The sequence below is a fragment of the Phascolarctos cinereus genome, unplaced genomic scaffold (genome assembly GCF_003287225.1).
Source record: "Phascolarctos cinereus isolate Bilbo 61053 unplaced genomic scaffold, phaCin_HiC Scaffold_4;HRSCAF=312, whole genome shotgun sequence".
Lineage (NCBI taxonomy): Eukaryota > Metazoa > Chordata > Mammalia > Diprotodontia > Phascolarctidae > Phascolarctos > Phascolarctos cinereus.
The window spans coordinates 280,965,882-280,980,450 of NW_027555847.1; the positions used below are offsets into that span (position 1 = coordinate 280,965,882).

The 14,569-nt window shown below is 34.1% G+C and overlaps 1 protein-coding gene across 1 annotated transcript in view; it reads left to right on the plus strand.

The window, feature by feature from the left end:
• LOC110195888 (fibrillin-2-like) overlaps positions 1-14,569 on the plus strand; it is a 104,867-nt gene that overhangs the window by 59,822 nt on the left and 30,476 nt on the right. Inside the window, 1 exon segment of the mRNA XM_078153096.1 lies at positions 13,136-13,342. Coding sequence (XP_078009222.1) covers positions 13,136-13,342 — 207 coding nt within the window.

Sequence of the window (14,569 nt, forward strand, 5' to 3'; positions counted from 1 at the left end):
GAGCAGTGACCATACCTCTTGCAAGATTACACCACCTTGGGTGCACCAAAAATTTGCAGATCGCCAGAACTAACTCTGAAAACAGTAGTACAAGAAAAACTTTAAGCTTGGGACATTGCCTCCCCATTCCCAAGTGAGCAGAGTCCAACTTTAGCATAAATTTCAAAGTCAAGAAATAGGTTGAAAAAATGAGCAAACAACAGAAAAATTGACCATAAAAAGCTGTGGTGGGGGGAAAACCAATTGTAAACTCAGACAACAACAGTGTGAAAATAGCTACCAAAAAACCCACAAAGAAAAATGCTAATTGGACCCAAGCCTAACACGAATTCCTGGAAGGGTTTAAGAAAGATAATCATGGTAGAAAAAAAAGTTGGGGGGCAAAATAAGAGTAATGCAAGAAAATCATGAAAAAAGAGAATTAACTGTTTGGTAAGAGAGTCACAAAAATTCTGGAACAAAAAAAAACACTTTAAAAACAGAATTGGCCTGAATTGGCTCAAAAATTTACTGAAGAAAAGAACTTCTTTGAAAACAGAATAGGACAAATGAAAAAAGAAGTACAAAAGCTCACTGAAGAAAATAATTCCTTAAAAATTAGAATTAGGCAAATGGAAACTAATGACCCCATGAGACATCAAGAAACAGTGAAGTAAAAAGAATGAAAAATAGAAGAAAATGTGAAATTATGCATCAGAAAAAAAAACAACTGACATGGAAAACAGATTAAAAAGAGATGATTTAAGAATTATTTTACTGCCTATAAGAAATGATCAAAGAAATAGCCTAGATGTTATCTTTCAGCAAACTATAAAGGAAAAGGGTAAAATAGAAATTGAAAAAATCTACCAATTATCTCCTGAAAGAGATCCCAAAATGAAAACATCCAGAAATATTATAGCCAAATTCCAGACCTCCAAGGTCAAAGAGAAAATATTTCAAGCAGCCAGAAAGAAATAATTCAAATGTTGTGGTGCCACAGTCAGGATCACACAAGATTTAGCAGCTTCCACCTTAAAGTAATGTAGGGCTTGGAATATGACATTTTAGAAGGCAAAGGAGCTGGTATTACAACCAAGAATCACCTATTCAGCAAAACTGAGTTTAATTCTTTAGGGGAAAAATAGATATTTAATTAAATAGAGGTCTTTCTAGTAAAAAAAACCAAAAACCAAAAACCAAATGTGACATTCAAAACAAGACTCAAGAGAAGCATAACAAGGTAAACATGAAAGAGAAATTGTAAGGTGCTTAATATATTAAGTCATAATGGACTTAATAACTGTTTATATTCCTATATGGGAAGATGATGATGATTATAATTATTAGGGCAGTTAAAAAGAGTTTGTATAGAAAGAGTCGATTATATTGGAATAATCTCTCCCACAAAATGAAGCGGTTAGAAAGAGGCATGCACTGGCAGAAGTGGGGAGAGGTAGAATGGGGAAATTTTTCTTATATAAATAAGGCACACAGGAAAGAGGAAGATGGGAGCAGTAGGCAATGCCTGAACTTCACATTGGAATTAATACAAAGAGGGAAGAAAAAAATGTATGTATATGTGAGTATGAATATGTATATGCACACAGATATATACATTTGTGTATATATGTATGTATGATTGGTATGTGTGTGTGTGTGTGTGTGTGTGTGCACACTGTTGTATATAGAAATCCCAGTAGGGAAACGTATAGTATATAGAAATACCTAATAGGGAAATAGGAGGGAAGAGCATAATAGAAAGAGGAGAAGGTTGATAAAAGGGAGGACAGATTAAGGGAGACAATGGTTAGAAGGAAAATAAACTTTTGAGGAGGAACAGGATAAAAAGAGAGAAAACAAGAAAATGGGATGGAGAGAAATTCATAGTTAGTAATCATTAACTGTGAATGCGAATGGATGAACTCACCCATTAAACAAAAGTGGATAGCAGAATGGATTAGAAACCAGGATCTAACAATATGTTTTTTTACAAGAAACACTCTTGAAACAGAAAGACACACACAGTTAAAGTAAAAGGCTGCAGCAAAATCTATATGCTTCAGAGAAACTAAAAAAATGGTGGAGTTAGCAATAATGCTCTCAGACAAAGCAAAAGCAGAAATAAACCTATAGTTAAGGAAACTGCATTTTGCTAAAAGATTCCATAAGCAATGAAATAATTTCAAAACATCTTAAAGCTAGTTTATCTAATAAAGGCCTCATTTGTAAATATGTACTGAGTATCAAAATGAGTTAAATTTATAAAAATAAGAGCGGTTCCCCAATTTGTAAATGGTGAAAGGTTATGAATAGGCAGTTTACAGAAGAAATCAGAGCTATCCATAGTAATATTAGAGAAGTGCAAATTAAAACAGTGCTGAGGTACCACCTCATTCCTATTAGAAATAACAAATTCTGGAGGGGATAAGGGAAAATAAGTAGATGGATAAACTATTGGTAGAGTTGGGAACTAGTATAACCATGCTGGAGAACAATTTATTACTGCGCCTAAAGGGTTATAAAACTGTGTGTACCCTTTGGCCAAATAATACCCCTACTTTATGTGTACCCCAAAGAGATCAAAGAAAAAGGAAGAGGACTTAAATGTACAAAATATTTATAATAGCTCTTTTTGTGGTAGCAAAGAATTGGAAATTGAGAGGATGCCCATAAATTGGGGAATGGCTGAACAAGTTGTGGCATATAGTTGTGATGGAGTGCATATAAGATGACAAAAGAAGTGGTTTCAGAAAACGTGGGAAAACCTATATGAATTGATGCAAAGTGAAATTAGCAGAACCAGGAGATCATTGTACACAGTAACAGAAATATCATAATGATGATCAACTGTAAAAGACTTAGCTACTCAATACAATATAATACAATACAATAATCAAAGATAATTCTGAAGGATTTATGATGAAAACTACAACTTACCTCTAGAGAGAAATGATGAGTTCTGAGTACAAATTGAAGTATAATTTTCTCCATTTTTCTTGGCTTTTTTTTGGCAACATGGCTAATACAGAAATGTGTTTTGCATGATTTTACATGTATAATTGATATACTGTTTACCTTCTCCAATAAGTGGGGGATAGGTGAGAATTTGGAACTCAAAATTGAAAAGATAAAAGTGCTAAAAAAAAAAAGACTCTTAAAAAATAAAAAAAAAGAAATTATTTACCTGTAATCTGTTGGCAATATACCTCACATTAGCAAACCTGCTAACCCAACACAGGAATGTTGAAACTATACTCATTTAGTTCATCGATACTGCCAAAACTTCTCAATCATCAGAATTGTTATTCCTTATTTTATGTATTGTTTGCATGGTGTTTTTCTAAAGATGAAAATAAATGCTGGACAAAGCCAGGAGTCTGTGAAAATGGTCATTGTATTAACATTGTTGGGAGCTATAGATGTGAATGTAATGAAGTATTCCAGTCAAGTTCATCAGGAATTGATTGCCTTGCTAAGTTGATATATGAATACACACATGTGTATTGTAGATATATGTGTATGGCATATATGTTTATGTACACATATACATTTGCATAATGTAAATAATGTTCATGAATATTTTTCCAAAGTTAAGATTGAAGTCTTTGGGAAAAATTATTATTAAGATAAGGAGCAATAAAAGTATATCAAATAATTTAATTCCAAATTAAAATGTTTGTGAATAAGGTCATCTGTGCTAGTACTAATGAAAAATAAATGTGATACTTGAAAATTTGATTTTCTGAACCAGAACAATTTTATAAGATACTTGTGGTATACAACTTAAACCTTGGAGATTTAATGTTGTTCATCAGTGCTAGAAAATATACATTTTAATGAGCTATTTTTATTAGCTGAGAAGAAAATATAGTGTTTACATTTTTAAGAAAATGGGAATTAAGTTCTTAAATTGATTAAATAACATCACCTTGCACAAACATAATTTTTATACAATATGTTGTATTTACCTTCAAACCCGTAGAATGATGCTAAAATGCAATTCTCTGCCCATTATACAAATTCTAAATTGTACATATATATGTTTTCAGTTGCTGAAATTAATTTAACATTATTTATTTGGTCTGTTATTTTTTATCATTCACATAAATGAGCTATCTCTCTTCAAATTTGGAATATTGACCCACTGACATAACTCTCCTGTTTGGGAAAAGCATAGTTATTCCAACAGACAAGAATAATAACAAAAACCATCATATATTAGTATACTTAGTACGTTCACGTTAGTGCACTTCTCCATGAGCCATGTTTTCTTGTGAAGTTGTATCACTTTGAACAGGCACTACCAACTAGTTTTGTGTGATATTATTGTCTATACATAGAGATGCTTATAGGATTTAGAGACAGAAGAGACCTTAGACGTCTCTTAGTTTCTCATCTGCAAAATGAGGAAGTTGGGCTAATCCTTTTTATTGGTGAGACACCTAGGCTCCAAGAGCCTTGTCAGGTGGTAAAGAATAGGCCCAACATCACTCCTCTCTTGTATTTCTTTAAAATACTTACCAAAATCCACTACCTGTTGCATGGAAGGATTGCTCAGTTGCAACTGAAAACACTATGGTGATACTTTAAACAAGCTAAATGTTAAACAGATTCCCAACGTTATAAAATTTTGATATTGCCACTTCAAAACAGTTTCAGTCAGCATGTGATTTTATCATATAGAAAATCCACACAGAAGAACTTTCTCTGCCAGTGGAAATTGCAACTTTTTTGCAACTTTCAAGGTTACAAAGGTGTCTGGGCCACTGAGAAGTTAAATAAATAACTTGCACAGGATCAAACAACCAGAGGTGGGACTTTAAATCCAAGTCTTCCTGACCCTAAGTCTAGCTCTGTCTCCATTGTGCTGTGCTACCCTATGCTACCAAACTTAGACTAAATTCTTCAGGATCTATTTTCCATAATTGTTCAGTGTCAAGTATAAAGAAAAGATTTCAGTTTGTGACATCTTTTGGGCCTTCAAAATAAAATCATATATCTAGAAAGGAACTCAAAGTCTATATAGTCCTACTTTCTCCTTTTACAGATAAGAAAGCTGAGGTCCAAGGATGTTGCTTACGCAATGTTACACATAGCAATTATTAGATGCAAGATTTGAATCCATGTTCTGTAACCCCAGAGTAAGAACTCTTATCTCCTATGCCACACTCCTCAGCCACCCTAAGGGTAGTAATAACATAGTCCTCATTAAAAATCAGAGATGTTCTACTTGAGATCCTGAATTTAGTCTCCTGCCTTTCTACTTCTTTTCACTGCTTTACCCTCTTCAATATGCTCTTTATCCCAATCAGGACCCCTGGTTCCTTAATCACACCTTAGTCTCCTAATCCATCACCCATTAGAGCACTGCCTTCCACTTTTAAATCCCTTGCTCTTGTTTTTTTTTGTTTCAACTTCTCCCTTTCTGCCAATCCTCAAATTGGGGTTACCTCCACCAGATACTTTACTTTAAAAAAAGTAATCAACAAGCCAGTCTACCTAATGCCATGTACTGTAGTGCTGGGAATACAGATACAAAAATGAAACTATTTCCAGAGAAGATAATTTATGTTTAAGGTATAGATAAATATATAGATAGAGAAATGTTTAGAGAGAGATTACACACACACACACACGTATACAGAATAAACATATAGAATTAATGGAAAATACACACAAGATTATTAAGTGTATTGACTATATACACTAAAAATGCTTTCTAACCTCAACTAGGACCTCATTGCTACATGACAATCCTTTTAAACGTCTCTTAATTGATTACTTATCATATACCACACAAAGACAGTTCCAAACCCTCTCTTCTCAAGCCTCTGACTATACTCTCACTGCCTAACTTGTCAGCAAATTACCTTACTTCCTACTTTACTTGAAATATTAAAACCGTTTGTGATGAGTTCTCTTATTCCCCCAAGCCTGACTCTCACAATATTATTGCTGGAACTGTAACCATTGCAACAGATTTTATCCCTCCCCCTCTACAGTAGTTGATTTTTTTTTTCTTTTCTTTCATTCAGGTAATGGTAGACTGATAAATACCAGAAGATGTTGACGGTCTAAATTAGGTCATTTGCAGCTGGTTTCTTAACCCAAACCATAAACTGATTGTTTGCCTTATGTGAGAGGGAAGAGTAATGTAGAATCACAGATTATGAGCAAGAGACTAATGAACAGAAACATAAAGAATGTACTCTTATTTTCTTTGCTTCCTGATTAACGAAGAAGAGGGCCATCTAGAAATGTGCTAATGCTCTGCTTGCTTCTCTTAATAAATTTGACAAAATTAAGTGTTAGTTGTAGAGACTATATGATACTAGTATACATCATCTTTAAGAGAAGTAAAAGTCACAGAAGAAAATATAGAAGGCAAGTAGGACTAGCCAGTATAGCAGTATAAACAGTTTGCCCCACAAGGTTGATGAAGCTAAACATTCAGATCAAGGTACTCAGAACATTTCAGGCGGGCAGTACTTTATTGCTATGTAAAATCAATGAGCATGTTAAAGCATAGCTTCCCTTTTAAATATTCATTCAAGCATATAGCCTGTACTTTGAGAGTTTAAAACAAAACAGTAGTGGAATACTTCAGGATATAGTGGGTTCCCTATAATTGACAGATTTCCAGTGGAGACAAGATGACCACTTGTAAAGGACAATGTAGAGAACATTCCTTTTCCAGCAAGGTTAAGGCTAAAGGAATTCTGAGATCTCTTCTCTGACATTCTGTGATCTTCTAACGTGAATATATCAAAACCTTATTTACTTGTTTAACCTCCCTAAGCCTAAGTTTACTCATCTATAAAATGAGAGACTTGGGTTGGATTCCCTATAGGGTCCCTTCTAGCTTATCTATTATCCTATCATGTTATGATCCTCATCCATCTTTTCCTCTGATCTTAAGAGTTCTTTTTGCCTAAGTTATACTTCTCTACCTATGATCTTTACTCTTTCTCTTCCATCTCTCTTTCAACAGTTTTCTTTCTGTGCTGAATACAAACATATTCATTTCTTGGTTGAGGTCCCTTGACTTTGCCAGTCTCTCAAACTATCATCCTATATTTTTCTCTCCTTTGCTGTGAACTGTTAGAAATAGCAGTCTACAATCACTATGTCCAGTTCCTAATTACTTATTTCTGAGTTACTTGCATTCTGACTTCAGATCTCACCACTATACTAAAATTGTTCCCAGGTCATTGATGACCTCCTTCCTAATTGACAAATCAGAAATATAGAATCTCAGAGTTGGGAAGGCCTCCTAGTTCAAGTCAAATGTGAATAAGAATCCCCTCAACAAAATAACCAAGTAGCCATTCATTGCTAAGGGGAACAGCCACTACTTCCTGAGACAGCCCATTCCACTTTGAGATGCTCTGATAGTTAAGAAGGTTTTCCTCCGCCTCTGCAACATTGCTTCTGATTCTGTTCTTTGGAGCCAACCATAACATATCCATTGTACTGCACGCAATGATCGTATTTTATGTAATTATAACTTCTAGTGGTACAGGTTTGAATACACATGACCACTTGAATATATGTGACCACTTCGTGGGATTCATTATTCACATTAATTAGGATAGATACTTAAAAATAGCTATCATATACCCCCCTAAGTGTTTTCTTTTCTAGGATAAACATCCCCTATTTCTTCAACCTGTCAATATATGGAACATACTATAATTCCTTCATTAGTTGTGCTTTTTTTTAACGTTCTCTGCCTTTTCAACGTCCTTTGTAATATAGTATGAGGTAATAAGAATAGTACACTTTCTTCAAGATGTGGTGTGATCTGGGCTGAGCACAATGAGACTTGCCTCCCAAAGTTCTGCTCACCATGTTTTTCTTAATGCAGCCAGACTTACATTAGCCTTGTTTGCTTCCATTTCACAGTATTGCCTAATATTGACGTTGCAGCCTACTAAAACCCCCAATCTTTCTTTTCCAGATAAACTACTGCCTAGCTACTCATCCCATATTTTATATCTGTGAAATTGATTTTTTGAAAAATTTACATTTTTCTTATTAAATTTCATCTAATTAAATTCAGCATTCTACCCTATAATTTCAAATTCTGACTCCTATATAAATTGTTAGTTATCTCTCCCAGTTATAGCTAAAATGAAAAGTTTATAACCATGCGCTCTATGCTGTTATCAAAATCATTGATAAAAATGTTTACTAGCACAGAACAAAGCAGAGAACTACTGAACACTTCAAAGTTTGCATCAAATCCTTAGTGAATACTCTTTGGGTCCAGCCATTAAAACACTAGAGAGCATAGGAATAAATGGAGTCTTCCTTAAAATGATAGATAGCATGTATCAAAAACCATCAGCAAGAATTATATGTAATGGGGATAAGCTAAAAGAATTTCCAGTAAGATTGGAGGTGAAACAAGAATGTCCATTATCACCAATGTTATTCAATATTGTTATAGAAATGTTAGCTGTAGCAATTAGAGAAGGAAAAGAAATTGAAGGAATTAGAATAGGCAAAGAAGAAATAAAGCTATCACTCTTTGCAGATGATATGATGATATATTTAAAGAATCAAGTAAAAAATTACTTGAAATAATAAATTTATCAGAGTTTCAGGATATAAAATAAACATACACAAATCATCAGCATTTCTATGTATTACTAACAAAGCCTAGCAGCAAGACATAGAAAGAGAAATTCCATTTAAAATTACTGTAGATACTATAAAATATTTGATTGAACTAGTCAGTCACATGTAAATGACCTATTCATTGATTTTGTGCTGTACTCTCCTGCTTTCATGTACAGTATTTATATAATCTATTACCCAATTCCAGAAGTTACTACAAGAACTAGTATTTGCCAAACCAAAACCAAGAACTGTATGAACACAATTACAAAGATTGAATGAGCTAATATAATAAAAATGACAATTCTGCCTAAATTAATTTACTTATTCAGTGCCACACCAATGAAACTACCAAAAATTATTTTATAGAGCTAGAAGAAACAACAACAAAATTTATCTGGAAGAACAAAAAGTACAGAATATCAAAGGAACTAATGAAAAGAAATGCAAGCAAAGGTGACCTAGCTGTACCTGATCTGAAATTGTATTATAAAGCAGCAATCATCAAAACTACTTGATACTGGCTAAGAAATAGAGTGGTGGGTCAGTGGAATAGGTTAGGTATGCAAGACACAACAGTCAATGACTGTACTAATCTACTATTTGATGAATCCAAAGACTCCAGATTCTAGGATAAGAAATCACTATTTAGCAAAAATGACTGGGAAAACTGGAAAAACGTATGGCAGTAACTGGACATAGACCAACATCTTACACTCTATACCAAGGTAAAGTCAAAATGGATACACGATTTAGATACAAAGACTGATACTGTAAGCAAACTTGGAGAGCAAGGAATAGTTTACCATTCACATCTATGGAGAAAGGAAGAATTTATTACCAAACAAGAAATAGAGAACATTATGAAAGACAAAATGAACAATTTTGATTACATTAAATTGAAAAGATTTTGTACAAATAAAGCCAATGCACCCAAGGTTAGGAGGGAAGCATAAAACTGGAAAGAATTTTTGCAACCAGTGTCTCTGATAAGGGCCTCATTTCTAAAATATATAGAGAGCTAAGTCTAATTTATAAGAATACAAGTCATTCCCCACTTGATAAATGGTCAAAGGATATGAACAGGCAGTTCTCAGAGGAAGAAACTAAAGCTATCTATAGTCATATGAAAAAATTCTCTAAATCACTATTGATTAGAGAAATGCAAATGAAAATAACTCTGAGTACCACATCACACCTCAGATTGGCCAACGTGACAAAACAGGAAAATGATAAATGTTGGATAAGATGTGGGAAAATTGGAACACTAATGCATTGTTGCGGAGTTGTGAAATGACCCAACCATTTTGGAGAGCAATTTGGAACTAAGTCCAAAGGGCTTTAAAAATGTACATAACCTTTGACCCAGCAATAGTACTACTAGGGCTGTATCCCAAAGAGATCATACAAATGGGAAAGGGACCTATATGTACAAAAGTATTTATAGTAGCTGTTTTTGTGGTGGCAAAGAGTTAGAAATTGAGGCAATGCCCATCAGTTGGGGAATGGCTGAACAAGCTGTGGTATATGAATGTAATGGAATATTATTGTGCTATAAGAAATGATGAGCAGGCAGACTTCAAAAAAACTTGGAAAGACTTACATAACTGATGCAGAGTGAAATGAGCAGAACCAGAACATTGTACATAGTAACAGCCACACTATGTGATGACTGACTTTGTTAGACTTAGCTCTTCTCATCAATGCAAGAATCTAAGACAACAATCTAAGACTCACAATACAAATTGCTATTCACATCCAGAGAAAGAACTATGGAGCCTGAATGCAGATGGAAGCATACTATCTGCTCTCCTTTTCCTTTGTTGTTTTGTTTTATTGTTTTATTCTCAAGATTCTTTCCATTAGTTCTAATTGTTCTTTATATCATGACTAATAGGAAAATATGCTTAATATGAATGTATAAGTAGAGCCTATATCAGATTGCACACCATCTTGGTGGTGGGGGTAGAAGAGGGAGGGGGAGAAATTTAAAACTCAAAATCTTATGCAAGTGAATGTTGAAAACTAAAAATAAATTAAAAAATAAAATTACTGTAGACATTATAGAATATTTGGGACTCTATCTGCCAGAACAAAACCAGGAACTATATGAACACAATTACAAAATACTTTTCACACAGATCTAAGTAATTGGAAAAATATCAATTGTTCATGGGTAGACTGAATTAATATAATAAAAATGACAGTACTACCTGAATTGTTTATTAAGTGCCATACCAATCAAACTACCAAAAATTATTTTATAGAGCTAGAAAAAACAATAACAAAATTCATCTGGAGGAACAAAAAGTCCAGAATATCAAGGGGACTAATGAAAAGAAATGCAAGGGAGGGTAGCCTATTCATATCAGATCTTCACTTATATTATAAAGCAGCAATCATCAAAATTACTTGGTACTGCCTAAGAAATAAGTAATGGGTCAGTGGAATAGGTTAGGTATGCAAGTCACAATAGTCAATAACTATACTTTTTTAAAATTATTATTTATTTATTTTTGGGTGAAGCAATTGGGGTTAAGTGACTTGCCCAGAGTCACACAGCTAGTAAGTGTTATATATCTAAGACTGGATTATGAACTAAGGTCCTCCTGATTCCAAGGCTGGTGCTCTATCCAGTGCACCACTTAGCTGCCCTAACTTTTTTAAAAGAAAAAATAAATTCATAGTTTAAAATTGGGATACTACAAACACCTTCATCATTCATGTAAGTGCTTGTTTGTGTTAAGTGAAAAGATTCTGCCTGACTCCTGAAAGAGGAAGGATTTTTACTCCCTCTCCCTTTGCCCCCACCTTTAAAATGCAGTGCTTACCAGCCTTTTCCAGCCACTCCCCTCATTCAGTGTGACTTTGCCTGTAGTCATCACCCTCATGGTCAGAGCAGGAGAATGGTGAAGGCCCAAACCCCAATCACTTCACCAGACGGAAACTGCAACTGAGCTCACTCTTTATTTCTAGGAGCAAAATAGATTCATGCTTCTGTCCCTCTTTGAAGTTAAACATAAATCAACAAGATTCTTTTTCATTTTATTCCGGAGACTCCAGAGAAAATGTTCTAGCAACTTCAGACAGTGAATCTATTTTTGTGTGTGTGTTTAATGCCTTAGTTCTGTCTCTCACATCCTGTTAACAATATTGAAATACATAAAATCAGTAATTGCTGTTGTCTATCATACTTGTATCAGCTTTCAATACTAATGGAATAGAAATATAAACAAATTTTAAAGAAGACTTTGGACTTAACATATGCTTTCCTGATCAGAGAAAGAGGGGAGAGGAGGGCTAGGCAAAAACTTCCGTCAGTTCTTCTGAATGCCAAGGTAAACAGCAACCAATCTAACCAGACACCTCGCCTTTTAATTTCAAGCTGCTCTTTCAGGTGTAGAAGGTTGAGGCAGCATCATTTTTTTTGTGGCCTCTGTTTTCCCAGCAGCCCTGCCTACCTTCACACTAACTACAAGCTCTCTCAAAACCCCTGCACAAAAGATTCCTATTCCACACACACACCTTTCCTCTTATAAGATTTTTTCCTTCAAGGCAAGAGAAAGATAACTTTCTTTTTTTAAAGCATAAGCTCTCTGTAGTCAGTGGGTCAAAAACAAACTGAATATTTCCATTCTTTCCAGGAGGCTTCGTTTTAGCTGTTCTAAAATTCTTTTTTTGGTGGGGGGTATGTATGCTACACTTGCATATCTTCCTGCCAAATTATTGCATTATTCCTGCCAAATAGTGAAAGTAAAAGTTCACATTTACTGAGAAGATTCCATGTCACTTGTAAATGGATAGCTCCACACAAATTAAACATCAACAGGATAGGGACTGAGAGAGGGAAGGAGAAGGAAGAGATCTCTTGAAAGAAAGCAAAGATGAGAGATAAGGAACTGGGATTGTGGAAGGAAGCAAGAAACCTATTATCCCAGATTCAAACCCTGACAAATCTCAGGCCAAGGTGAAATGAAGGGATATGATTAAAGGATCAGAAAAATATAATAGCAACAGCTGGTTTTGGTGGAAGAGAAAGAGAAGGAATTACCAGGGTCAGCAATGAGGACTGAAAGGAAGCTTCTGTGGTCACTGAGGCAGTTCTTATAGAGTGCTTATTATAAGGTAATAAACTACCTTTAGTCAAATTTAGTAAACTTTTTCTTAAAAGAAAGGGGTTTTTTTAGCTTTAAGGGGCACCTGATAATTCTTGTGCTTTAATGTGTAAACTCATACTAAGTGTCCGTGTCAATACCATCCTGAGACTGAAGCAAAGATTATAAATAATTTTTATTACTTATAAGAAAAACATTATGTAATACCTTAAAATAGTAGCTTTGCACTACATAATGATTGTCCTTAGCAAACTTTTTGAAAAAGAATAATTATAGCTAAAGTACTTGCTGCAAACCATTTTTTGGACAACAGTCATTGACAGATATATTTAAGGCTTATTTGTGAATGTTGATAATAAATAAAAATCATAGGCCTTTATGGTGATTGGTATTTTTCCTCCACTTTATTCATGCAGATGACAGAAAAAGATTCTGCTTTGCTGAACTTCTACAGTCAATGTGTCACATGGCTTCCAGTAGCCAGAACCTTGTCACAAAGTCTGAGTGTTGCTGTCGTGAAGGATGGGACTGGCGTAACCAACATGAACTTTGCCCACTTCCTGTAACTGCCCAGTACATAAAGATTTGTCCTCATGGCCCAGGATATACCACAGATGGAAGAGGTATGAATCTACATACTGGTTTGAATTAATGACAAGTATGACTTATTTAAAATATTTAATATATTCAAAGGAAAACTTGATTTTATTATTTAACATTTCAATAAATTCTCTTGTATTTCTTTTCAAAAAGTACTATAAATTCAAACTAACTAAACTAAAAGTATTTTATAAGCAAAAGATCAAGGAGATCTGTTTTCATAAATAGATAATACTTTTTTGTGATAAGCAGCTTCCATTTACATAAAAATAAGGTAATATTTCAGTATAACTAATCTTAAAATATTTTCTCCATTAGTTTAAATACACTTAAATATGTTACGTACGGTTGTCCCTTCCACATCGTGGGGGTTAGGGGAATGGAGTCCTCACAATCTGGAAAATTCGTATAAAATTTTTGAGCCTTCCTTTCATACTAGAGAAGAAGTTTGATTTTTTTCTTTTTCTTTTATGGGGTGTTTTTGGTACCTTATTCTAAAATTTGGGTTAAGTATTTGGTCATAGGCTATATGTAGATCAATGTTAAGCAAAAGTACTATATAAAAAAGAAATTTTAAAATAGGAAATAAATATGAAAATTTTAGAAATGAAACAAATTTGAGGAGAATAATATTGAATATACTTAGTGTATAACAATATTATACAATATATCATACAGTAGTACACATGTTTTATGTATTTATGAGTTTCTAAACTTTGTGTGGCCTGCTGGTTTTCTCATATCATCAGCGGGTTCCGCAAAACTCCCTCAAAATTCCCATTAAATTTCTTATGCTGACCCGTAATATATTGAAACCATGATGAGGAAAGTCCCAATGTGGAAGGAATAAATATAAATCACATTTATGTTATTAAGGTTTTTTTTTAGGAAGCACCGTTTCCACATATAGTGTAGAGACAGTTTTAGGACAATTGATGGATTACAAGTTAACTGCCCTGCAGATATGAGGTTTCAGTGATAAGGAGCATTAAGTTGACATATTTCAGTACTTTGTGGTTGATTGAGGAGTATTGAACATGTATTTCTAGTTAGGGGTTTTTGTCCTGTTTGATTTTATTTATTTATTTACTTATTTCCTGTTTGATTTTACTATCCTTCAGCAGCTCAGTGTCTTTTCTTCTAGGGAGCTTACCATATTTGCATCTAAGTTCAGATACTCAGTTTAGGGCCACTGTACAACTAAGAACTCCTCAAATTCAAGTGCCTCCCTAGCAGCAGGGACTCTAGGC